At 41.5% G+C, this 27,127-nt stretch overlaps 1 protein-coding gene across 1 annotated transcript; it reads right to left on the bottom strand.

Moving 5' to 3' along the window:
* Positions 1–614: 614 nt before the first annotated feature.
* On the bottom strand, positions 615–27,127 carry epg5 (ectopic P-granules autophagy protein 5 homolog (C. elegans)). Its single transcript, XM_080893954.1, has 46 exons — positions 23,589–27,127; positions 23,054–23,248; positions 20,648–21,304; positions 20,285–20,545; positions 20,005–20,203; positions 19,780–19,919; positions 19,573–19,680; positions 19,405–19,478; positions 19,129–19,237; positions 16,725–16,839; positions 16,495–16,645; positions 16,213–16,374; positions 15,959–16,116; positions 15,546–15,697; positions 15,286–15,426; positions 14,998–15,162; positions 14,792–14,914; positions 14,437–14,699; positions 13,937–14,077; positions 13,692–13,836; positions 12,917–13,114; positions 12,635–12,742; positions 12,411–12,533; positions 12,013–12,179; positions 11,686–11,919; positions 11,437–11,560; positions 11,196–11,340; positions 10,632–10,803; positions 10,372–10,534; positions 10,031–10,173; positions 9,764–9,920; positions 9,318–9,512; positions 9,008–9,221; positions 8,340–8,527; positions 7,733–7,940; positions 7,544–7,619; positions 6,996–7,099; positions 6,705–6,880; positions 5,831–6,055; positions 5,522–5,731; positions 4,261–4,405; positions 3,347–3,589; positions 2,993–3,206; positions 2,686–2,904; positions 2,450–2,564; positions 615–2,363 (listed from the first exon to the last, which is right to left on the bottom strand). The coding sequence occupies exons 2-46, from the start codon at positions 23,105–23,107 to the stop codon at positions 2,181–2,183; spliced, it is 7,767 nt and encodes a 2,588-aa protein (XP_080750080.1). The 5' UTR covers positions 23,108–23,248; positions 23,589–27,127; the 3' UTR covers positions 615–2,180.

The raw sequence follows: 27,127 nt of genomic DNA, 5'->3' as shown, positions 1-27,127 counted from the left end.
ATAGCCATTGATGACTGCCTGGGAGCTCATCCACGTGCTCCTCTGATGCTGAGTGTGCACCGAAACGGGGTGATGCTGGGTTTCCATGGTGACACAGGGATCTGCCAGACAGTGATGTGTCTGCTAAGAATATCAGCAACGGGTCCCGCCGAGCATGTGCATGTGTATGCGGGTCGGATGGGATGGAGGACACGGTGAATGGGTTTGGGAGGAGAAATTTTATGAGGCTAATGTTTCCAGAGCAAACTCTCTCACATTAGTACCGACCACTCCACAGCACTTCACCACCTGAGCTGAGAGACGGGAGAACAGAAGGTCGAATTAGACGGTGAGAGACAAACACACACGGCTTCACAGAACGCACCGAAGGCCGTTTTTGAGAGCCAAGAGGAGACGGTGAGTGTCTGCAAGCATCTCCCACCTCCCCTTCTTTTCTCCCGTCGTCTCCACCTCCTCTCTCACTTCCACCCTTCCAGTAACCATAGAGACCACAGTTGCCCGAAGAGAGGTTTTTCTCTGAGACAGAAGTGGTGGTGTCAAATGCTGGATGTATGCATGCACACAAAAGCTCATTTTCAACACCCCCTGCTTTTTAAAGGCTCTATTTATAGGGGAAGAGTACTTTTTTCAAAACATTTTTTTAGTGGTGGGCATGTACTGTTACTTTGTGCATATGAAGAGAATAGGAGGATGTGGCTGTCCATGAAAATCAGTCCACAATAGGTTCTGTCATAACTGCCTTCTTTGACGAGGAAGATGCAGTTTAAGTCTATCCGTCGGGAGCATTATGAGCAGAATGTGAAGATAAAGACAACTTTGTTTTGTTGTAGAGGCTGAACAATGCATTGTACCTCTAATTGCTGTCTGGACCGGTCCTGTTTGTGCTTTCAGCGGCTCCATGTGCAACATCTGGTCCCAGATTGCTGCGTTATATTGATAAATACCAGCTGTGAGGTGTTCAGTTCCCTTTATTGAGCAGTCATGTCTCTTTTGTTCTGCTTGGCTACGGAGTACACCTCCTGCAGCAGTCCTTACAGACCCATTCCTGATCACTGACTCATAAAAAAGAAACGCTTTTGACATTAACAGTCACCACATAATACCAGCGATAAGGCGAGCTGCAGGCTGCTGAAGTGCAGCTCGATGATTACTGAGATGGCACAGAGCAACAGAAGTGGTGAGTTGACAGGAGTAATTAAAGTAAGAAAGCTGTCCAGTTCTGTTCTAGCTTCAACAGCATTAAAACCTCCTTATACCATTAGCAATTTGAATAACACTGCACATACAATTCTACAAGGAAGACAAGTTGTACTTCGCTTTTCCAGACTGTAGTTTTGGACTTAACGGACACTGATGACACAACCAGAGATCACGGTTAAGGAGGTTTAAGTAGCTAAGCAGATGAAAATAACATCTCTTTGGCAGAACAAGGAAAGCACTTTTGGCTGGAAATGAACATAATACTGGCAAATGTGCTGTTACTAGACATGATCACCTCCTACTGTATACAGCACCTTGGATTGAAATATTTCAGACTGCGGATCATGGATATGCAAGCATCAGCAGCAAAAAACAAGACTTGTGTTAAGCAATGAACCCCAACTACCAGCATTCTTGGTATGTCCCACACCCTATTTTAAGAAGGTACTACCAAACCTATAGGTCTATTAAATGAGTCCTTTAACATCCTCTAAATAATCTGTGGACCCTTCATCTTTTTTTCCTGTTAGATTCCATGTACAGGTGTGAAACTCACACCCACAGAGCCTGCTGCTGAATTCTGATTCATGAGTTCTACTTCAATAAATACATGCAACATCCTCTCAAATCAAGAACAGAACCGATGGAGCTGAAAATCAACAGGCAACTTATGCAAAAAGCAACAAGGCATGAACATCAGAAGAAAATAAAGTGCCTAAATGTCAAAGATTAGCACACATGATTGCTTAAACTTCTGACGGTCTGTGTTCCTTCACTGTACTCTAGCAGTCAAGAGGTTTGTTCCTCACAAATGTTCAGTCAGCTTTAATGAGTAAGTTTCTGTCACACAAGTCCCCCGCTGACACAATAAAAAGGCAATTCAGAACAAGTGTCTTCATCACTTAAAACTTTTGTGCTCCTTCAGGATTTTTGACTCTATTGAACAATTGTTTACTCTCAGGTAGAAGGTGAGTTCACAGTCAGCGGATAATGTGCAGGTATCTGAGGTCGGGGTATAGGAGGTTAGCTAGGAGGGCCAGCAGCCGGGGTCCATCTTTGAGACAATGTCCTGGGTAGCGAATGAACTGGACGGCTTTATTCACAGAGTCCTCTAACTCGGCGTACTGCTTATTACTGGGCATGGCTTCCAGCGTCCCCAACATCTGAAACCATCGGAAAGGAAAAAAAGAAGTTATTTTTAGGTGATAATTACAAACTAGAAAATGAAACACTTCAAGTTTTTGCATACTTGCTGTGCTTTTGCAGAGAGCTGCAAGTCAGTGGTGGGTTGAAGTCGAAGCTCGCTCTCTGATGGCACTTGAATGGACAGAAAAGCTGCCAGACTGCGTACCACCACCCTGAACCTAAAGCATTGTATACATAAACAGTTAGGTTATGAACATTTGTGAATTTGTTTTTACACATTTTTTACTCTTTATGGACTACAGGTGTTTTGATTTACTAATAATGTGCAAGCCAGCTCACCTATTAGAGACAGGAGACCTTTTTCCAAGGCCTATAGCTCCGAGCAGGCCGGAGTTCAGTCTTTCTTCTCCCAGTTGAAGCAGCCTAGTTTGAAACCTCATCAGGCCCAAGACCACACCTGATACTTCAGTCAAGCCTGCCTGTGGCTGTAGCTGCTCCGCTGAAAGATTCAGGGATTTGTGCCACCACAGAAACAGCTTGGCTTCATCAGCCGGACTGCTAGAGACAAATGAAACATGTTCATATCTTTACAGCTCACAGAGGACAAACGCTACATGCTACACAAGAGCGAGTGAAAGGGACAAACCTGGGAAAGACCTGATTGGTCCAAGTGTTAATTAGAGCCAGAGTCCTCCTCTCATTGGCTGCTGTGTATTCACTGTTGAGACGCTGCAGAATAAAGGCGTAGAGCGTCAGGAAACTGCCTCCTGATTGGCTCTCAGAAAGGAAGTCATCTACTGTGAGCTCGGGCACCTGCAGCGATGCCAGCACAGGTCCCCACCTTACAGACTCTTCCTCGGCTGAATTGAAATCACGGATGTGGAAAAAAAAAATTAGCCAATTTTCAGACATCCTTCAAATGTTTTGAAAAGAAAAGGACTAAACCAACTTTCAGGGGAAATGGTAGCACTGAAGTAGCATACCCTAAACTGCTACTTACCATGGTTGAAGTACCCTGTAATGCATGCCTCCATGATGCGTGTCATGTGTCGCACTGATGCAAGGCAACGGGAGCAGGCTGTGAGAAGGGGAAGAGTTGGAAAGCCCCTCCCTTTCCTGTCCAGCCAGGTAATGACATGGGCAGCGAGTGCCTCGCCTGTTGAGACGCCCACGCCGTTGAGCAAAGCCAAAGCATCACTGAAGAGACTGCAGAACGCCATGTGCCTCTGCTCCAAATCCACCTCTGAAAGGGAACAGGAAGGAGTAGAAATAAGGCTGTAGAAATGGAGTGTCAAACATAAGGCCCAGGGCCAGAATTGGCCTGGCAAGGACTCCAATTCGGCCCAGCATTGAAAAAAAGAAGGAGGGCATACAGTTTGGACTTTTAACTGTATTTTTATAAGTTTAGCAGCTTCTCCTACTGATAAAGACCTCCCCCGTGACCAATCATACTACACCAAAGTAATTAAGCAATACAATTAAAAAAACCCCAATTAAAATCACAGAAAGGTTCCTGTTTTGTTTTGTTTGTTTGTTTGTTTTTAACAATTCTTTACAATAGAAAGTTCTGTTTTAATAAAAAAGCTTCAGAGTAAAAAGCAAAGGGATATTTTCTGCGAGCTAACAGACTCTTTCTTTCTTTTACTGAAATTTTACACATTTATTTCTTCCAATTACATTTACTACATTCACTGCACTTCTTTTTCTTATATTTAGATATTTGAGAGATTAAATGCTCAGTTAAACTTTCTTACGCTGACAGAAAGGAGAGTTTCACTGGTCTGGCCCACTTAGCATCAAAGTGGGCTGTATATGTGGCCCACCACGTAAAATGAGTTTGACATCTCTGTTATAGAAGACTGTTTTTACTGATGGTTGAAGCTTTTGATTAGCAAGATGGTGAGGACAATTCACCTGGTGGGTTGAAGGTTATGATACTCTCCAAAAGTGTTTCCAGTTGAGCCTCCAGGCTGGTGAGGGTGATGCTGCCTCCTTGCTCCAGAGTCACCAGAGATTGCACACACCAGCAAATGTAGGCTCCAGCCTTTAGCGTCTCTTCCTGATATGAAAAACAAACAAAAAAAAAACGAAAGAAATTGTAGGGTTTTTTCATATTTTTTTATTTGTTGTTATACTATTGACTATAAAATATATATCAGTTCTCTGTAAACTAAAGGTTCCTGACTGCTAAAACAGATGAAACACTTTAAATGAATTCAGGCCGAAAATGGACGTGATTATTTTACATCATTAACTCCTATTCTTGTTTTTTTTTTAAGTTATTAAAGATGCTGTACAATCATTCCACCCTTGGAAAATTACTGTTTAAAGAAAATTGTTAAAAGCCCCAAATTACCAAGCCCACAATAAATGGAAGTAAACGACCGCATTTTGTCAAAAATTAGACTATTTTTTAGACTAGTGAGGAACTGTTTATTGCTCCTTACTGTGAGAGGAAAACCTTGTAGATAATAAGTAAAATATGTCTGTTTTAAATTTACAGTGAGTTTCATGCTTTATGTTAAATGTATTCTTCTTTTCCACAGCTTTTGCCACGTATTTCTGTTAGATCCTGAAACAGTCGTATGTAAAGTTAGAAGGATTGTACAGAGCTTGCCAATATATTTTTTTGGACATTGGATATTTTGGGAAAAATATCACATGATGTATAAAATGTCGTACTGCAAACATACATCTAAAGCAGCTACACAGATTGAGTGTTATTGACAGCACAGTGGCTCTGTGGTAGGATTCTGGGTCAAGGAGCTCTGCCATGAAACACGCGAGTTTTCCTGTCAATCTGCCCCAGACCAAGGCTCTGACTTACATCCTGAGTTCCCCGAACGCTGCAACTGCTTACGTTTAAGTTTCATGTGTATGTTCCAAACCTTGCACTTTTATAGCAGGCATGCCAGTTTAGTGAACTCAAGATGCTGACAGAAATAGAAGTTGTTCAAAAATTCCTATATTCTTCAACACAAGCCATATATTTTATACAGCATAATACTATTCTAATAATTATATTTTATAATTTTCTGTCATTGGTTTGATCAAGTCAAAAGCAAGAGTTGAAACGTTCTCAGAGTAATCCATTTGCTGGTTTAACCTGCCTTAAGAGATTTATGCCACCTTAACAAATCTGATGCAGAAAACAAACAGGATTGTAACGTCTCACCTGGTGTGGAGCTTCACCGGGGCAGGGGTGGAGCCCAGCGGCACTACGGAGTGATTTCAGCAGCAGCTGAGGTGCAGAATCAGCACTGAGAAGCAAAGAGGGAGGGTAGTGGGTGCTAACGTATCCCAGAATGCTCTGGTACGAGGACAGGTCCAGTTTGTGCCAGGGTAGAGATGTGGACTGAACCAGCAGACTGAACAGAGGTGAGTCCTGGAGGTTAAACAGGAAAAAAAGAAAGAAAAATGACTGAAAAAAGGAAACAGGTCTGATTCTTGATTCTGATATGATACCACACTAGCCTGAACTCACCTGCTGACTCAGGAGTTGTTCCTCCTTTGCCAGAAAAACGAGCATGTAGAGCAGGTATACCAACATAGTGTGCGACTCTTTCTGTGTGGCCATTTCTGACACAGTTGGATATGTTGTGGAGCCGGGAGGTGTTTGTAAGTGGTCACTCAGGATGCTGACCCAGTTAACTTCACATAACACTTCTCCCATAAACAGGAAGCAGCTCTTGGGACTTCCTCTCTCCACCTGTAGGCACAAGAAGCACAAGTAATCGAAAAAGCACCAAACACATCAAACCCTTTTGCTTTGGACTGTATTCAAAGTATCAGTTACAACATCTACTTAATGCAAGGTAAATGTAAAATGCACATTTTAGGCTCCTGTTACTGTGAAAGTAGCTATAACAGTGTAAATATCAATACACTGATGAATTTATTTATGATAAATCATTAAACATCTCCGTAGTAGGAGTATTAAACCCCATAATGATGCACACATATCAAAAGTGTTTAAAGTTTAATATATTAGCTTGAATAATGTAAGAGGTTGCTTGGTAACCTTCTTCATGCTTCCAATATCAATTTCTGCTGCTCTTCAGTGTTCACAGATAAGCATGCATTCTTATCAATCTTTCAATCAGACCTTTATTATTATGAATTCAAGTATCCTATCTATGCCAATAGATTCCACAGGATAGCCTTCAAAGAATGATTGATAGGGGCTTTGAGACACAGCTTTTTTCCAAGAACAAGGAGCTGTGACTGTATTTCTGTAAGTGCAGGCTACTAATAGAAACTGGGGCCAAGGATCATGGTCTCAGGTTAACAAGCTTCCCTGTGACATACATGTCTAAATCAGTGTGAGGTGTTAGGGGTCTAGGGGCAAAGTATCTCACACTGAAGAGTTGCTCCATGAGCTTAGTGTCAGGGTGCAGGTGTCTCCAGGGCAGGCTGCGTAGGTGTGTGTGATACAAGTAGAGCAGGTACTCCGGTGTGCGTGGTGAGGTACAGCTCTCACAGTACTGCATCATACACAGCCACAGAGCACCCCTCTGACCAGGCAGCAGACGATCTGCAACATAAACACGCACACAACGTGAGAGTAAACACATCCTTTATGGTTCTAGCTTCTCCGTGTTATTACAGCACAGACGACAAAGATCACTGTAGATTAAACTGTTACTTGCCTCTGAACTTGTGATGAAGCAGGTCAGTGATCTGAATGTAGAGGCCAACCATACATCCTGCTGCACTCGCATCCGTCTCCAGCCAGGGGTAACACTTGATGTTACTGAGATAAAGATGCAGTTATTGAGATTATTTGTCCATAATTTGCTGTTCCTCTGGTTTGTCCTCTAAAATTAGAATCAAACTGCAAATTCATCTATCAGGTCCCTTCTATTAATGACAATGAGATGTAAAAGGACATACTTTATTGACATTCTTGTGTGCCATTCAATAAATAATTAATGCATTCTTTTTTTTTTCTGAACAATGCTACAGCAGTGCTTTATTCTGGGTAATGTATAGTGTGATTCAGAGGTTTGAAAGATTCAATTCAGTTAAGTAATGACTGTAACCTTTAATGACTGCCCTGTGAAAAGAAACTAAGAAAACTAAGAAAGATCAGCTTATATAACTGCCCCGTCTAAAATTTGCTCTATGCTCACATCTGTTTTAACTCTTGCTAACTGATAGCAGATCTTTGTTCCTGTCTGAGATGTGAGACACTTACCCACCCTCGCCAGCGTCCACAGGAAAGATCCATGGCTTAAATAACTTCACAGTCTTACTGTGCAGGTCCTGCAGAGCTGTGAGAGTGCCATATTTCTTTTTCACAATGATGCATTACAACCGATATGCACAAAACTAGAAGTTAAACTCAGAGGTTTGACATAAATGTAAGTTAATAATCTGCAGCTACCTTTCATTATTTTGCTGCTGCCCACTGACTCTCGGGCGCAGCTGTTGAGCTGCACATTGATGAGGCAACTGATCAAATGGTCCCAGAAGGAAACGACGTCCTCGATGTAGGGAGTCCAGGAAGCATAGAGGCCGAAGCTGCGGAGGTCCGTCTTACTGAGACGACTTCGTAAAAAGTAGTCACTCAGCCAATCGACTGTCTCATCCACCTGTTAGCAACAAATAAAATACAAAAACGAAGATTTAAACGTCATAAAACTGAACAAAAACAAACTTGCATTTTGCAAGAAACTTCGGCTTAACGCGCAGCATGCTGACTCTTAATAGAGATGTGAATCACATATTTACAATGCCAAGACATCCCTGCCTACAAGCTAGGCAGGGATAGCTCAGTAGGTAGAGTGGTGGCCCCATGATCGGAAGGTCGGTGGTTCGACTCCACTGAACGGCTACCCTGAGGTACCCCTGAGCAAGGTACCGTCCCTACACACTGCTCCCCGGGCGCTGCATTGGTGGCTGCCCACTGCTTCACTGGGTGAATGGGTTAAATGCAGAGGAACTATTTCCCTACGGGGACTAACATGCACACTTTACACTTTTAAGACTACCTGCTGAGGAGAGAGGGTGATGGGGGACCTGTAGGGGGAGGCTGGGGGTGCGACACCACGGGTGGAGACTTCAGTGCTGCACACAGCTGCTTCAGCTTTGCCCTTGGTGCTGCGGGATGGAGGTAAACAGCCGAGCACTCGCAGAGTCACTTTCCAGCACTCCGGACTGAGCAGCTGGTTGGATGAGCCTGAGGAGGTTAAAAAAAAAATCCTTCTGTTGAAGAAGTTCCCAACAAAACACCCAAACTGATTATTCTTGATTAGTTCTGTAATCACAGCTGACATCAGCGGCTCCATTTGGAATAATCTCTTAACAAAAACCAGAAAAACAAAAGCCAAACAATGATGAACCACTCACTGACACTAAATTTGCATCTGTTGTTCAAAATGAACTGACTTCATTTTTCATTAATCAGTTTAATCGTAACTTGCATCCTTTCAGGAAGATTAATGCATTTTCTTAGATTCATTTTCTAGAATAAATAGCAGTCAGGGTCTAACGTGATGTGCAAGAAGGGAAAAATGGCTGCTTAATATAAGAGTCCAAGAAAGATGTCTCTTAAGGAAATTTTCATTCTTTACTACACTGAAGGGAAAGAAATGACAAAAAAATAAATAAATAAATCGAGGGTAATCGCAATTTATCACTTCAGAACAGATCAACTCACTGGTCATGAGGAGGCGAAGGCAATCGCTGTAATGGTCGGGGAAATGATGCCGTAAAAGCCAGGTCCAGTGTTTGGTGAAAAGGTGAAAAGGCGTGAGAAACTCAGGCTCGGGGTCTCGGCCGCAGACGCAGAGAGCTCCATGGACCAATTCCAGCAAACGTGTCCTCTCCGAAAACACGGGATGGGCTTCATTCAGCCACTGAGACAAATCAAACTGCAGGGGAAAAGAGTCAGAAGTGGACATTGTAACTGGCACGTGGTTTGCGGCGTATACATCCCATTTCTTCATTCCACTTGCACGTGGACTAACCTTAGTGAGCAGCATGAAAACGACATCGGCGCTGTCGAGGGACAGCGATGTCACGACGTCTTGGTAGAGAAACACCAGCTGACTGGGCGCTGCGTTGGGAGTGAAGAAGGGGGAAATGAGAGGGCAAAGCCGCCGCTGCTCCAGGATAGTCTTCAGGACACGGCCACACTCCTCTGCATTTCCCTGGATAAATACCTACACACAAAATTAAATACACTTTAATTTGAGTAGTTAATCGCAGCTAATCCATCCAACATATCTATGATGTGTGTTCTTTATGTACACAATAATGCTTTATGCCCTCTATTCAAGGTGGTTATGGTTATTCTCTAGTATTCCAGCTGGCTCAAATACCCATTTTTTGTACTTATATATTCCACACAACAATAAATAAAAACACTGCTACTCTGCAATATGTGCATGTATTTGTTAGAGCATATACACACCTGTCCCAGTACCTCCACACATGAAGACAGGTACTGACGAGTTGGTGGATGACGGAGCGTGTCCTCACATACAAAGGAGACCACCTTGTAAAAAGCAGACACACCAACTTTCTGGACTGCAGGAGATTTTTGTGCTTTGTGCATATTCACCAAAGCCCTAAGACCATGAAACAAGGTGCACTTGAGTCAAGACATTCCCCATCTACCTTCATATATGTCAATATAATGCATCTTGATATGAATGATATAAAATCTGATTGCACTGACGTGATGAAGTTTTCAGTGTGAACGGCAGCCTGGGCCAGGATTTCAGGTGGCGGAGCCATAGCATCGGTTTGAAGCTTTTTGATGTCCCTGCGCAGTGATGTTATCTGAGTCTGCACTGCCTCCTGCTTCTGCACAAGCTCACACTACAAATTTACACACACACACACACACACACACACACACACACACACACGCGCACACACGCACACACACACGCGCGCGCACACACACACACGCGCACACACGCGCACACGCACACACACACACGCACACACAGATTAATAAAACATACCAAAGCTGTAACTTAAAACGTGGCTAGCCTGCAGTGTGAGAGGTCTTACCGTGACAGTGATGTTTGCAGCTCCTTGGCATGGCTGTCCACCCTTCCCTTTACACTCCAGGGCCATGGTGACTTGCTCTGGTCGGTTCTTAAACAGTACAGGAAGGCTCTCCAGCAGCTCCTGCTCTATTGCCACCTGCTGGGCTTCACGTGCTACAGCAATCCTGGTGCCAAGATAAATTACTTGGGAATCTGCATGCGACTTGTTTATGTTTATAGATAATTCAAAATAAAAGCTTTTATTTTATGATTTACACATACCTGGCTTGATCTTGCAAAATGCTGAGGTCCTGCTCTAACAGTTTACAGGCAGCTTTACAGTCAGTGAGACAGGCGGAAGGCACTTCAGGTACTGGTGCCTTCAGCTTATGCAGTTCAGGAGCTAAACGGGGAACTGGATGTTTCTGCAGATTGGACAGGATACGCTCCCTTGCTGAATTAAGACAATATCAAATGCAAGCATTTTTAGATTTGGAAGTAGAAGTAGATTGTGGCACATATGAAAAGTGAAACAAATACACTTGTGTATAGTTGGTCTACATAATTTTGGTCTCAAAGACAAAAGGAGAAAAGGGAATTAAATCAACAAGAGAACAATTCTTTATTACAGGAGTTTCTGACATGTAATAGCAGGAAAAACACTAACAAATAAAAAGTGAAAATGTCTCCTGTGAAAAATATCTCGAACAGAGAATATATTATTTATTGTTCTGAAGCTGACACACAGTATATAAACTTCTTACAGAATTGCATTTTTGGTATCTGTATATTTTCTTTTTAATTAACCCCTGCTTAATCGTTTGGCTATAAAGCTTGGCTCCGTACCATTGCTGAGGCTGGTGTAGTCAGTGAAACCAGAGGTTTGAGTCTGGAGGAATGTTGGCTCACTCTGCACCTTCTTCCAAAGAGACAAAACTTCCCTCTGATCATATTGTAGACGCTCCTGGTCCACATATTCCAGCCAAAGTTCCTACAAAAAACCCCCCAAAAAACAACACAAAACAAAAACAATTAATAAATGAATCATATATTATAATATATATATATTAAAAAAAATTATACTCACCTGATGCCACTGCATGACCTGTGCCAGTCTGTGTGGTTCATACTCTGGAGGAAGAGAGGGAAGATACACTTCTTGCTTCTGCAGAGTCTCGTCATCCAGCCACACAGAAAATACTCCAAACAACCTGCAGACAAACAAACAAGCAGCTGAGAATTTAGAGCCTGCCATAGCCTGGAATATAGGAAATGATCTTTAAACAAAAAATAAGAAAGATTTTATAAAAGCTCTGTCTCAGGATCAGCACCATACCTGACCAGTTCTGTATGTAGCTGAGGAGAAGTGAGGTAAGGTGGTCCGGGATTATTGGGGGTTTCGTCACCCTGGTCTGATGAGGGTGTGTTCGGTGGGAGTACCCGGAGGGCCTGACTGGCAGCGTGGTGGAAGTCAGACACTTCCTGTATTCTCTGCCTCAGATCTCGGAGGAAAGCAGCCTGGGAAGAGGCCTGGAAGAACCTCTTGCCGATACATCCTCCTGCAGCCAGCCTGTTAGAGACACATGGACAGATAGATACAGATTCTGCCTATTCTCTGCTTTCTTTGACTGGGGATCATAACACATGAGCATGTTTATCATACCCGTACTCAGGTCCAGGCCGTCTAAGGTAGAGCTGCAGGAATTTCTGCCAGATGAGGGGTAGGAGGGGGTGATCAGGTGGTGTAGCTGCGGCCTGATATGCCCAACGATATACCTGAAGCCTCTGCAGAGACGGGGCTACCGGCAACTTAAGCCTCTGTTGAGCCTTCTGGCTCAGAAACAGAAATATTGTTAACATCATCTAAACACAACACTCCAAATCATTGAACAGCAGTAGACCAGGATCCTAAGTACTTTCTATGATATTTCTGCTCTTTAGTTTTGCAAATAGTCTGTTCACTTTTATTCAAAGGTCATAGAATACATCTTCTCTGAACAAGGATGTAAAATGTCACATTATGTAATGAGATAATGAACCTTTTACTGATAAACTGTCTACCTTTAAGGCTTGTTCGGGGGAGATATTAAGCTCTGACAGGAGTTCATGCTCAACACAGCGCCTCAGCTGAGAATCTTCCTCAAACACACCCTCCATATTCAGCACCACCCAGGCAAACCAGATCTAAAGAAAACATAAATGTTAACAGGCCAGTGAGGATGGAGAATTCTACTAATGTGATCAATTGTATTTACACATGTGGTTGTTGCTTTGTTGTCTCTCACCTCAGCACTCAAGGATTGGCCCTCGATGAAGGAGGGTGTGGCATTTCCAGAAATCCAACCAACCAGAGAAGAGAGCAGACCCCGGTCTCCATGATAACCCAAAGCAGTCTGCAGAGGGTATGAAAAACAGTAAAAAAAAAACAGAACCCCCCCCCCCAAACATTGCTGCTAATTAGCTTTCCTCAACTTATTCCCAGTCTGTTTGGTTTGTGTCTCATTAAATATTAATGTGAAGTTCAGAGGTTGCTTAATCATGCAAATCAAACACCACTTTGTAAATACCTTATGTTGCTGGTACAGGAGTTTTTGGACACATTCCTCCTGGTGGTAAGTGAAGGCAGCGCAGCAGATCTGATCCATGAGGAACAGGACTGTTTTGTCTCGGTACCACAAGTTCTGTTGAGTCAGAATTCCCACCCAAAACTCCAGAACTGCTGCAGCTCCAACAAGGCCTGGTTTCGAACTTTCTACCACATGACTCTGAAAGATGAGTTAAAAAATGAGTAATGAGTCCCAAAGTAATGAGGACTGAATTATTGAGTGTGTTTACATGTAAAAACAAAAAAAAAGTAAGATAAAACAAAACCCCTTCTAACATGGTTTGGCTGGCTCAAAATTTGTTCAACTACCCCGAATAATTAAATTAAATAAAACTTTATTTATATAGTGCCAATTCACTACCACAGTCAGCTCAAGGTGCTTTATATTATAAGGTGTTGACCCTATAATAATAGAGAGAAAACCCTAACAACCAGATGACCCCCTATGAGCAATATTTGGTGACAGTGGGAAGGAAAAATTCCCTTTTAACAGGAAGAAACCTCCAGAAAAGGCTTAGAGAGGGGCAGCAATGTTGAGGGTGAGGAAAATACTTGGTAATTTAATTACTGTTTCATAGTAATTTAAACAACCAAAAAATAAATGCACATTATTGCATTTTTTCCTGGACACACAATAATTAAAATCTGCTTCTTTTCCATATTTTTTTTTTTTTCATTGTTTCTCATATAAATTCAGGAATCTTGCACACAACATGCACAAAAGTTTCACCATGCACCTGAATGACACTGTTCAGCAGACGGACGTTGTCTCCATAACTGGTTCCAGTGAGAAGTGGCGCCACTCGATGCGTGACCTGCTGCGTCATGCCCTGAGGACACACGCTGTCGTACTGCAAGAACAACTGAATACAGCTTACAAACCTGCCATTAACAAAGAGCAAGACAAGAGGTGTCGGAATAAAGTCAGTGCTCGAGTTAGCTGCAGATTTTACATGTGTTACGAAGGATGCCTGTTTCTTACTGAGCGTTGTTGAGCAGGTAGTAGCTAAGAGGATAGGTTGGGGGTAGGATGTTATCTAACAGATGCACAGCAGCTCTCAGATGGCGAGACTGAATCAGACTTTTCAACAAGCCAACACCATCAGTACAGAAATGTTCCAGGCTGAAAAAATAAAGACAAAATCCACACAAGATTATTCAACTTATATATGTGATTGCCATACAACTAAAGTTAGAAACCTCGCGCATCTACACCTTACATAATATACTGTAGCTATATTAGCCCCTGATACACATTTGCTGAAAAGCAAGAGTTCTATTTGCAACATTAATTGATTAATATTTGTATATCAAATTGTGTTAAATTATTTTATCATATTTTGTATTATTTTCAAATTGTTTTTGCCTTTCTTGGGTAAAACAAGGCTGAGTTTTCCAAAAACTACACCCATCTCTAACCAGTTCAATCCTTCACAATGTGTAAGTCAGCTGTAAATGTTCTCCTAGTGTGTGAATACAAACCTATGTCCCACGGTTGTCATTGCAATGGACAGGTAGCATCCAATCGGTATGCCTGCTTTTACAGCCCTCAGAACAGAGTGCATGCTAGGAGAGTGCGTAAGCTCTGGAGGTGGGTTGGATGCCAAAGCAGGGACCACCCAGGCTCCTTTAGGGTTCTGAGAATTGCCATGAAGCTTCAGCCTCAGCAGCAGCTGCCATGCCCACTGACTAAAGGATGCTTCAGGAGATACGCCCAAACGAAGGACACTTGCAAGGTAAGAGACCTGAAAGGAGATAGAAAGAGAGAGAATGATGTGTAATGCAGAAATAAGCATTAAAGAATTCAGCAGATGTGAGGCAAGTGTAAATGTGCCACCTGTTTGATTCCCTCTGATATGAGCCCACTGTATGGTTTGTCTGTAAGGTACTTCTGATAGGCTTCAGCCACCAGCAGTGCCACCTCATTGTGGAGAATTGAAGGCAGGAACAAAGAGCCATCCTACATAAGGAAACAAGGTTAGTGAAGGTTGGTTGTGACAAACTCACGAATGCACTGTCAGGAGTCTAAGACATCCTCTCTACCTGAGTGTTGAACCCCCAGTTCAGACCCTCAAGGATGACACAGGCCAGCCGGTTCTCTACAGCTGACAGAGGATGCTGAAGGAGCCACGCTCCAATCACGCATATTTCTTCTTGCTGCGGCTGCCAAAGACTCAGAGGCAGCTCTTTACACAAGTACAAAGCCACCTACACACAAACGAAACATGCAAATAAAAACACACGAGTGGATGGATCATGGATCAAATTAAACATTTGATGACTAAAAATCATGTACAGCTAAAACCTTTATTATGGAATCACAATACCAACCATTCCCACAGTCTGTATGGTGTCCCTCAGTCTCTCAAGGAGCACCGAGATAACATATGGGTGGGCTGCTGCTATAGCAGCCAGTAACTCCCTCCCCACCTTGGAGTAGGTTTCTCTGGTGGACACACTCACATAAGAGACCTGAAGCAAAAATGAGGAAATGGATGTCAGACGGAGACAGTACAGATCCTAATCAGGGATGATGAATTGTGTTGTGTTACAAAGTTGATACTAGTTTCAGAAAAATTAGCCCCCCCTACCTGGTAAATCAGGAGAGTTATAGTGGTGATGAATTGTGAGTCAGAGCGCTGAGTGGGTGTCGCCATTTGTGCTAATGCAGTGAGGAGCGAGATGCCGTCAGAGCTGTTCACCTCACACAGCCACTGTTCAAAACTCGCCTGATGCTGTGGGTCTGTATCCGAGAGAAAAAATAAAATCACAATGACAATTCCAGACTAAGAAGACCGACATGATGCAACTTTAGATCCAGGAAAGAAGTACAATAGAAAATGAGTTTGTTCAAAGCTCAAATTGAATGTTTTTGGGATATTTTAAAAAGTTCCTTTTTAATATGATGATGAAACTGAGTGGACACTTCTGAGCATTAATATATTCAACAGGCAAGTTTTAAGGATGTGAAAGCTTTGTGTATCTTATGTGTGTTTAATTGTACCTCTGAGAGCCTGAATGCAGGAGTATGTGTCACCAGCTGTGCTGAGTGTTTCTAGCCCTGCAGTCTCTGCGCTCTGCATAACATAAAGAATCTTCCAGAGCATGGAGCTGGACAAAGTCCCATATGGCATCTCAGACATAAACAACCAAATGCCCAACCTGTAGAGGATGAACACACAAAATTAATAACAAATATCAAAGTCTGTAAAGTAAATTGCTCCCAGTTAAAATGGAAACTTGAGGCTAACTCCTCACCTTTTGTTTCTGAGTACATGTAAAACAGCTCGGAGGAAAAGATGATCATATTCTATCTGCAGTTTTTCCAAAGACAGAGAGTGTACTTGAGAGCTAGATCCAGCGGCATCAGTCACACTCACGTACTGGGCCCAGTGATCACTCACATAGCAAACTGTCATTCTGGGGGAGAGCAGAAAAGAAAAGCCAAACATAACATTTTATTAATGCATCCTCTGACTTTGTGATATGGCCTGAGAAGTGTCAGGACATAGAAGCTGCTTATGTGCTTGGCGAACTGACCGTATGATGTGCCCTATTCGTTTGACTAGCTGTCTGTATCGGGATCTGTTATAGGTTTGTAGACCGAGAGCGAGAATTTCAATGAGCGAGGAAGCGAAAGCAAACACCCGCATCATCTTCTGACTGGAGCAGGCCTGGGGCTCATACACACCTGGGGACAGACGCACCTGTTAGTTCACACCGTGAGTCAAACAAACTAACACACAGATGGGTCAGACTGACTCTCTTACCCTGCTTGCTCATCCCAAGCATGTATGAGTAGAGCTGCTGGAAGGGGAACTGGGTAATCAATAAAATCAGATCTTCCTCACATAGTAGCAACCAGCTGGTTTCTGGGTCCTCATCCTAAACACAGAAGACAACAATGTCGTTAGGGGCCGACTTACTACATGTTGCGTGTATTTGCAATATGCTACGACTGGCATTTTTTAATTTTTGTTTTTTTGGCAAAATATAAAGCAGAAGCTACTTGCTTTTTTTTTTTTAACAGTACAACAGTAATAACATGTTGAAAAAAAAAATCACAAATGTGTTTTTTAAAATAATGTGACTTTTAAAAGCTTTGAAAACACCACAGTTCCTAGTGTTGGATTATAATATTATTTTATGCCATGTTAGACCCCTAATTAAAGATTGTGAATTATTATGTAGTTTTAGTTTGCATTATTCTCCTGAATTAGAAGGTGATAACTATTGCCTTTGTTAAACTGATTTGCATTACATTAGACTGCTGATTTATTGTGAATGAATGATATTGTTTTATGATGCATTATACTGCTGAGTTATAAGAAATACTGTTCGCAGAAAGTCATCGCCTTATTTGTCTGATTAGAAGAGAACAGAACATACTGGAGTTTTCTGCCCCATCTCAGCAGGAGCAGATAAACAGGGAGCCAAGGTCGTAGCTTAGGCGCCGTGTGAGAGAAAGCATGTGAATGTTCAGGCTTTTATGATAAGGTGGGGGCCACTAGAGGCTATAAGAGTTTGATCAATGCTCCACCATTTTGAGATCTGATGCTGTCTGCGTACGGTGTCCATCTCCCACGCGTGTGATCATTAAAATCATCGTTTGAATCAACCCGGCCGGACCAGTGTTGTTATTGTGGTTTTTCCTCTTGTATCCATCCCCAATATTTGAATCCGTAACACTAGGCAACACATTAGTACTGGCAGCAGTTGTGGTTTTAAGCCAGCAGACTGATATTTAAATGGTCATAGGTGTTCATTTAGCACAATTTCTCCACAGATCATTGATGTGACTCAAGATCAGAAGACAGACAAGAACATTTTGTTTTAAAAAGCACTCTCTACAAATTTACAATCTGTGACAGCTCTTCTTTACAAACAAGCAGACTGAATATTTATTATCGCCTGCATCATAACTGGTGAAAGAAAACAAGAAAAAAGAGACCCTATTTTCAGAGACTATAACATTTTGATGCTTCTTAAAAACATATTGGTTATTTCCAATAAATGTGGTTATTTACAAATAAAGCACACCCTCTTTAACATCTAACATTTTATATATCAAGACATAATAGAAAATGTATCTGATTTTAAGACCTGTTGCTTAGCAGGTCCTAAAATAAGATAAATACAACCTCAGATGACCCACTACACCATGTCATTGTTTATTTAACAAAACCAAAGCTAAAATGGAGAAGCAGTGTCTAAAAATATCAAGTAGACCCTCACTGCTTCCACAGGAATTGAAAGGGTAAGTAGCAGTCAGGTCCAGCTAATCAAATGCACTTGATTAACTGATCATCGGCAAGTATGAGCACCTTTATAAAAACAGAAGTTCTGGCAGTTAGCTGGTCTGGAGCGTTCAGGTGTGTTAACACAATGTCAAGGAGGTAAGACGTCAGCATTGATTAAAAAAAAAAAGAAAAGGAAAGAAAAAAGGACTTGTTTCTACTAATTAACCTGGGAAAAGAAATCCATTATTCAGTAAGAAAGTTCATGACAGTACAACAAGACGACTGAACAGGCATGGAGTGTTTACGGAGGAAAGCGTTTCCTCTCTAAAAAAAGAGCAGGATGGCTGAGGTTTGTAGAGTGCTAATTTTAAGACCTGCTGACTTCCTGTAATTTTTTTTATGTGTTCTGATACATAAAACCTTAAAAATAAAAGAGGGTGAAGTTTCTTTCTCTTATTTTGTAAGCATGTATGCACCAAAACTGGCCACATTTCACCTAGAGGGCACCAAGGAACTATCTACGGGGCAGACAATAGTCAGTGAGGAGTTAATGTACCTACATTTATTTACAGCTGCTTCTGAATTTTATATAATAATTTTACATTTTATTTTCACAAATAAGCTAACAATACTGCATGAGAAGTTAAATTAAAAAAATATAAATTTACTTTTGTTTTTCTTACAGGGAAACCAATTTAGCTTACAAAGCACTAGCATTCCCTGTTATAGTCACTCATTTGGATCACATTTTTGATATAAAAACTATTTTCTTTTTATTGCCATGTCATGTTTACAATTTCTATGGTACAAATGTATATCTGAAATGGTGAACTTGCACCTCGTACTTTAAATGATTCACTGTTGTTGTTTATTGCAAAAAGAAGTGAACTGTGCCTCTTTCTTCAAAATGAAATTGTTACATTAATAAACTTACCTCCTCTCCACCTTCATCCACTAAGGTCCAGTTGCCAGATTCTTGTCCAGAAGCACCTGAGCTCTGGCTCTCACACGGCTTCATGTGGCCCAGGAACTCTGCACGATGTCTGAGTCAAAACAAGCAAAAAAAAAGTTCCACATTCTGAGATCTTAGACTGTTGGCCCTTAAAAAGATGACCTGGATTCTCATAAAAGCCAAAAGCATAATTTGCAGTGTATAGCTCACAGTCAGTGGGTGAAAAGAAGAAACTCATGTAGAGACTTGCATTTTTACCTGGCAGGTGACATTAGAATGGCCAGAGCTTGCATAAATTGCTGAACTCCAGAGGTGTTCCCCCAAACTTGGATCTGGGTAAGATAATAAAGAAGAACTCTACTCCTCTGTATGTATAGCAATTGACGTGATAAAATGATAAATGACAGGCGTGTATTCCTAACTAACCTGAAGGAAGTGTGCAGCCCACTTTCCCACCCCAGCAGGACAGCAGAGAAGGTGGCACAGGAGGTACAGGTGCTCCCCTGACCCTCCAACATGCAGCAGGACGGCGACCTGGAGAATAGACCAGGAACACACAAGGATTGCAACAACAAATTGCCTTGACCACTGGGGCAGTACGTTTGAAAAATGGTTTGGGGTTTGTGTGTATACCAATCTCTCAAGCCAGTGATGGATGTCTGACTGGAACTGTGTGTCATCAAGGACTCTTCGTGTGAAACTAAACAGGACGCTGATGGCCTCTTTCAGAGGTTGGAGAGAACACGGCTGTGTTTGGCCATCTAACTGAAAATCTGAGACAGCAACAGACAAAACTGATGTAACACATACATTTTACACTAGTAATATCAGAAGTACAGGTAAAATAATTCTTCCCACCTTTTATAAGACTGTACAGGTATGATTCCACCTGCAGGCGTGACAGCAGAGCGGTGTACGCATGCAGCACGACCTTTTGATGGAGCAGCTCACTGCAAGCTTCAAACAGTCTTCTCAGCTCAGCCTGCACACTCTCACTAAACTCTGCCTGCTGGAAGCGGTGATACCCACATACCTTTGTCTGATCTGCACACACACCCTGTAAGATAGAAATTATAAGTGTGAAAGCAATAGTGGGACATTTGATCTTTCTGTACTATAGATGTTTTGTAAAACACACCTGAAGTGTGAGCTGTTCATCTCTGAAGCTCCACAGACGATTCTGTGTGCTTTTGCACTCAGATGACTGTGTGTGAAGCTGTGTGTGCGACTGGGTCAGCTGTCTGCGGCAACGCCAGTAGTTTTGCAACAGTTCAGTCAGTTCGTGTTTCTCCTGCCGCGCCAGAGCACAAAACTGTGCTGCACAAACCTCAACCCCCTCCAGCCATGCTCGCAACCCTCCGCCTGGCTCCCAAACACTCAGCTGCTCCAGTGAGAACGGCTACAGAGCAAAAAGATTAAATAATACAGTAATACAGACCATTTTATTGTAAATAAAACTTAGCATTAGCAATAAATTTGATCTCATGGTACATTAGATCACCTGAACCTCTAAAGCTGTTTTGGGTAATTCTGGGTAGAGTTTGCTCCGAGAAAGGTCGGCCACGGACTCCAAAGGCCGCAAACTTGGAGGAGAAGATTCCTGATCAGGAAGTGCCAAAACTGCAGGTTCCTTTCCACATGTTTCCACAGCTTCCCCACAGAACTGTATCACTGAACCTTCTTCTAGTGTAGGAAGAGACGGATACAGTGCTGGGGCACTTGGGACATTTGAAGCTTCAAACTGAGTTAAAACACACAGCTGATTCCATGACTGTTCATCCTTTTCAAGCTCAGTGGTTTGTGGCACAATTTTAAGCCCAGCCCCCTGAGCTTCCTGCACATCAGCCTCCTCTTCCTCCTTTTTGGTCTCTTGCGCTGTGACCTGTGATGTCACTGTTGAGGAGTTCAGACTTGGCTGTAGAGTCTTACTCAGCAATGATGCTGTGTTTTCTGCCTGTTGCTTCTCAGAAGGCAGGTCTGATGACTGTGCTGTGGCTTCAGGATTCTGAACAGTGTCTAGCTTATTCTCCTCCTCCTCCTTTTCCTGATAGGGCAGACTCAGGGGGATCTCAGTGAAGTCAGAAGTGGAGGCCTCAGGTACAGCTGAGGGAGCTGGGGCTCTTTTGTCTTCCTCTGCCTGCTTCTGCTTCCTGACCAGCTGTGTGCAAAAAAAAAAAAAAAAAAAAAAATCAACAATGACACATCAATTTCTCTTTGGAGGAAAACCAAGCTTGTGTAACAGCTTTTTACATGTGACCATAGTCATGTGAGTACAGAACAAACACTGCTATGAATGTGCCAAAAAGAATCTGCATTTGTAATCGTGGATATTTTTGTTGTTTGGATCATGGTGGTATGTTAAATTTATGTGTTTTGCAAGTCATTTGATTTATTATCAATCTCTAAAGAATAAAAGTACAGACTGAAAGAAAAAAAAAGAAAAAGGAAAAACAAAGTGCCTTCACAACAGCTTCAACTTGCATTGGTACATGCTCCAAGTCTCTGGGAGGATCAAGCAGGGATCAAGCTGTTTTTTCATAGGATAGCTACTCGTGTGGTGTTTTGGTGACTGGGGCAGAGTGTCTAATATTTCAGTTTTCAGTTTAAAATCTCCCAAAAAGGTTTAACAGGGATGAGACCTGGCCACTGCAAAAAACCACAGCATATGACTCACATCATCTACAAAATAATCAAACCAATTTACTGAACCTCTCTGGTTCCATGGATGGGGTTACTATACTTACTGACTATAACTGATAGTTCCTCTTTGCTTTGTGATTTGTTTTACCCTCAGATGGCAGGAAATTGCATGTTCAGCAACAACCCAGGAACCACCAAAACTCACATGGCTCTGCCATGAATGGGAAAGTGTTAGAACACTAGTGTCACTGTCCACAGTGAAGTGAGTTTTACATTGTCATTGCGAGGGTGCCGACCAAGAAAGAAGCTCCTGTTCTGGTATGTTTGGAGAAGTCAAGGTGAAGCTGAAGAACACTGTATCAACTGTCAAGTCTTGTGGAGGTAGCATCATGCTCTGGGGCTGTTTTGCTGCCAGTGGTACTGGTACATTGCACAAAGTGGATGGAATAATGAAGGAGGACCACTTCAAAATACTTCAACTTCATCTCAAATCGACAGCTAGATGGCTGAAACTTGACAATGCTGGGTGTTCCAAATGGACAATGATCCCAAATACACATCCAAATTTGTTTTAGAATGGATAAAGCAGGTTAATATTAAGCTTCTGGAATTGGCTCCCGAAAGCCCCAAACTTGACCTTACTGAAAATTTGTGGACTAAGCTTAAAAGAACAGGAAACTAGGTAACTTAAATGAACTCTACCAATTCTGCCAAGAAGAGTCGTCAAATATTCAGCCAGAATTATCCCCGAATCTTTGTTGATAGGCACAACAAGTGTCTGGTTGAGGTGTAATTTGCTAATATTATTTGGATATGTAAGAGCCTGTATGTAAAATTTCGACATTCTGTGGATTAGTGAAAATCTAAAATAAATTCAAGTGTGTGTACCTAATTCTTGATTTTTTCTAAACTCATTTAAGATGTATTCTGTACAATCATCAAACCTGAAAAAGAACAGTTCAAAAAAACAAAAAACAAACATTAAAAGCTCAAAACTACAATGACAATCATGCCCATGATGAGTGATTATAAACTGTCAAGGGAAAGCAGCAGATCCCCTCTCTAGATGGTTCACAGGTTCAATACTTTCATTCTTGTCACCTGTCTGTATCGAAGTGGATACCTGCAACTGTCCCTACATGTGAAGAGAAATGTATTTTACTGGGGTGTTCACTCTGTTTGGGACGTTTATACTTTGAAGGCCCTTCATTCCCTCGTGAAAAGAGAAGAAGGTAAAGAATACCTGTAAGGTACTTGATTTAATCACCTGAGATTTTCCGCTGGCCTTTGCTTTGTTCTTCTTTGGTCTCACAGCCTCCATTTTTAGTGTCTGTTCGTGTCCGCATCAGCTGTTTTTACAGCTCAGATCACTCTCACAAACAGCTGACTGAGGAGTTTCCTGGTGGAAATGATGCCGATCACCTGAAAACCGCTGATCATCTGAGCAGTCATTATAGGTGATCTAAATATACCAAAAACAACAGGCGACCATTAGCTGGAACAAACAGCGAGGTATTTCCTGTGATAAGCACCCCGTGGCTGGTTGTGCTGACAAGATAAACACAGTCACTGACTGTAAACAAAACACACTTTTATATTCCGTTGACAGGATTCATCTGCGGAGAATATCAAGATTAGCAGGCCACCTAGCGTGAACAAAATATTCAGACAGCACATTTTGGGGAAAACGAAACCATGAAGCCCCACGGAGGTACAGTTGGTGACACTGTACGAAGGCTAAGCTACGCTAACGCCGAGCCACTCGCCCGTTAGGCGGTGTTTCTATTGAGTTGTTTATTTACCAGCGGCTCTCGGTTTTCCGTGCTGCTGCTCACATAATAAGAAATCAAATTTCCACTCGTCCCAGAGAGTGAGACGCAGTGACAGCCACGTCCGCTGCCAGGCTGCAGTTTGTTTTGTTTGTTCCAGGAACTCCTCGATCAAAATCTCTGATCACGTGACTGCTCCACCTCTCTACGGAGTAGCAGATAGGCCAAACCTAATAGGCAAAGACGATTTTCTGTCAAATGTTCATACTTTAGTGACGGGTGTCAAACTCATTTTACATCGCGGCCCGACCAGTGAAACTCCCCTTTCTGTCAGTGTAAAGAAGTTACATATTTAACTGTTTTTCTACACGATAAAGAAAAATCTGCTGTGACAAACAAAGAATCGTGTCAGCACGGCTCTTTGGACTTCAACTGTAAGAAACTGTAAGACACTGCGTCAAATGGCTCTAAGCTACATGCAGACATTTATGAATCGCTCGTGTTCAAAGATACCTTGTATATAGTTTATTTTATGTAATATTCATACAACTGCAATGTAAATTGAGTCTTTTTCAAGGCAGCAAATGTTTATTAAGTGTTTTCCTAAAAGCCTTATTTTTATGCATTTACTACTAGGGACAACACGTGAGGTTTAAGGTATGGACAAGTGTAAAACCTTTAGCTCTCCACAATGGAAAATGGCTAAAAATAAAAACGGGTATCATTGTATCCAGCTCTGAATTTTTTAAATTCTGCACTCAGCTTTGCAGTCTACGATATCATTGAAATACAGCCAGTTGCTGATTATTTTACGTTTTTGCTAGAGATAGGCAGATATCGATAAAAGATACCAATGCTGGTATTGGTATCAGATCTATATTATTGCAATAGAATCGATACTTTGTTTCAATCCTTTAAGTTCGGCATGTAGCCCACTTAATTGTGTTAAATAGATCATTTTTTAGGAAATAAATAAATATACCTCAAACATGCACTATGAAAAATATCTGAAAGTGAGTCATGTCTATTTTATTTATGTCCTATAACACATTTAAACTACAGAAGAGGACCCAAAGTGCTTTAGAAGCAATCTAAGGAACTTGGAAAGAAAAGCGACTGGACTTCTTTAAGTTTCTTGAAGATATTTCATCTCTCGTCCAAGAAGATTCTTTAATCCTAAGAGCAGTTGGTGAAGAGTCCCAGATTTTTAAGCCTTATTGGGAGTGTCCCTAGGAGGGTCATTGACCCATTATTGATCATCAGCCTAATCATAAATCATAAACATTTACATTCCAAGTCTCAATAAACCCAGTTTCAAAATATATGAAAAGCTGAGGGGTGTGTTTTGTTGTGTTAACTAATTGTTCACAGTGATTTAGTTGTAGTTAAAATCAGAATTTGCAAATTCATCATGATTTATCTCATAAATCATTACACAGCACTCTTCCCTACATAAACTGCCTTTATAAGTTAAAAGTGTCGGTATCAGTATTGGTATTGGCAATACTGGCCCTCTATTTATTTGGTATCTTCAATACCTAAATTTACAGTATCGCACACCACTGGTCTTCGCTCGTTTTTTCACCTTTTTCCGACACCCTTGCATTTAAATCCAACTTCGGTCGCCTTGTGTACCTGGCCTATAAGACTGAACATCAGTCCCTATTCCTTGTTTCGCATAATGGTATGATGACAGTCTGTCTTTGCATGGTGTGCCTATCAATGTAAAGTCTCACCCCTGCCTGCTCCTACATACTGACGGGCCATTGATAATTGACATATGAAATTCTCTGGCAGGCCGGATGTGGTCCGCTGGCTGTACGTGTGACACTCCTGCCTTAGATAATTATTTTCACTCACTACAAAGTCATAAATGTCTTTATCTGCAAGTTAGTGGAATCACTGCATAATTTCCTCCATCAACATACTTAAAATCTAAAATTTGACTAATGCATTATGACATAATCAAATTATCACAGTCTGAAATGACACATAGGATATTTAAAAAAAAAACAACCCCAAACAAACAAAAAAAGTCACAGGTTATGAGGGCAGAAAAAAACATTCATTTTGAAATGTACTTTTAAAATGACGAAATTAACGTTTCCCCTGAACTATGCATTTGCTATGTGTCCTTTATCAATGTAAAACAATCAAATAACATGTAATAGGTCAGGATCTTTCACTGTTCTTAAAAAAACTGACACATTACATGGCAGCCTAGACATGCAGGGAGGAGTGAAGCAGGGAGAACAAGTTTACATACAGTCATGTGAAAAAGAGTGTCTAAGCCTTCTATGATTTCCCGTGGAAAACTAAGGACAGCTTGACTGCTTCCATAGGAACTAAAAGGGTGAGCGGCAGCCAGGTGCTGTTAATCAAATGCATTTGATTAACTGACAAACAGAAAGACTCCACTGGCCTCAGTATGTTCAGTGTTACAATTAAAGAAAGACAGAAAGAGTATAAGTTGTTTGGAAAGTTTGCCAGGGGAAAGCCTATTCTGTCTAAAAAGAACATGACAGCACAAGTTGCATCAGAACAAATGACAAATCTTCTTGAGAGATGAGTCCAAGGTGGAGCTATTTGTTCATAATGTGCAGCACTACATTTGGCAAAGCCCAAACACAGCATATCAGCACAAACACAACTGTCACCACATGGGGGAAGGGTGATAGTTTAAGCTTGTTTTGCAGTCACAGGACCTAGGCACCTTGCAGTCCCTGAGTCCACAATGAACTCTAAAACTTTTATCAAATTGTGTCACGTGCCAGGACAATGATTCCAAGCACAACAGCAAATCTACAACAGAATAGCTGAAAAAGGAAAGAATCAATGTGTTTAGTGGCCAAGTCAAAGTCCAGACCTAAACCTGATTGAAATACTGCAGGTGGACTTCAAGAGAGCTGTAGATAACAAATGTTAACAAACTTAAATGAACCAAAGCAAAGTTGTAAAAAAAAAGACTGATAAAGTCAAGTTACTGCTACTAGAGGTGCTTTAGGTAGGACTGCATAGAGTGCTATGAAAATGCTCTTTTGTGACTGTGCATGCTACATTGCTACAAGAATGTGCATAAATAAAATGTAGGACAGTGACAGAGTGCTCTTCATAAAACCCCCCAAAAACAAACAAAAAATTGAGGTCCACGTTAAAAATGTAATTAAGTTTTCTACTATTTAATCTAAATCACTTGAATGCTACATTTATTGTTGTTAAAGCTGCTTATACATTACAGTGAGCCATACTTTTATAGTCACAAACTAAATTGTATGTTAATTAATAATGGTCGGGCATCATAATAACACCTCAACCCAATTTTGTAAAACCTCTTTTTAAACTCTCAGTCATGCTGACAAAAAACATTCTAGTTGCCTTCTGTGTAGCAAATGTAGATGTAGAAGATTTTTTAGCTGCATAGGCAAAGAATACCCTCACTAACTTCTCATATGTAAAATATGACAGAAAACACTTCAGAAAAGAGCTTCATGGTTAATCCTAGTGGGCCTTTAGGAGGTATAGAGTTAAATGGCAATATGTTTTGCCCATCCTCTACTTTGTGATTCAGTTTA

This window comes from Rhamphochromis sp. 'chilingali', assembly GCF_963969265.1.
Source record: "Rhamphochromis sp. 'chilingali' genome assembly, chromosome: 10".
In the NCBI taxonomy this organism is placed as follows: Eukaryota; Metazoa; Chordata; class Actinopteri; order Cichliformes; family Cichlidae; genus Rhamphochromis; species Rhamphochromis sp. 'chilingali'.
Note: the sequence above shows the minus strand (reverse complement) of the source record. Positions and strands in the feature narration are given on the sequence as shown.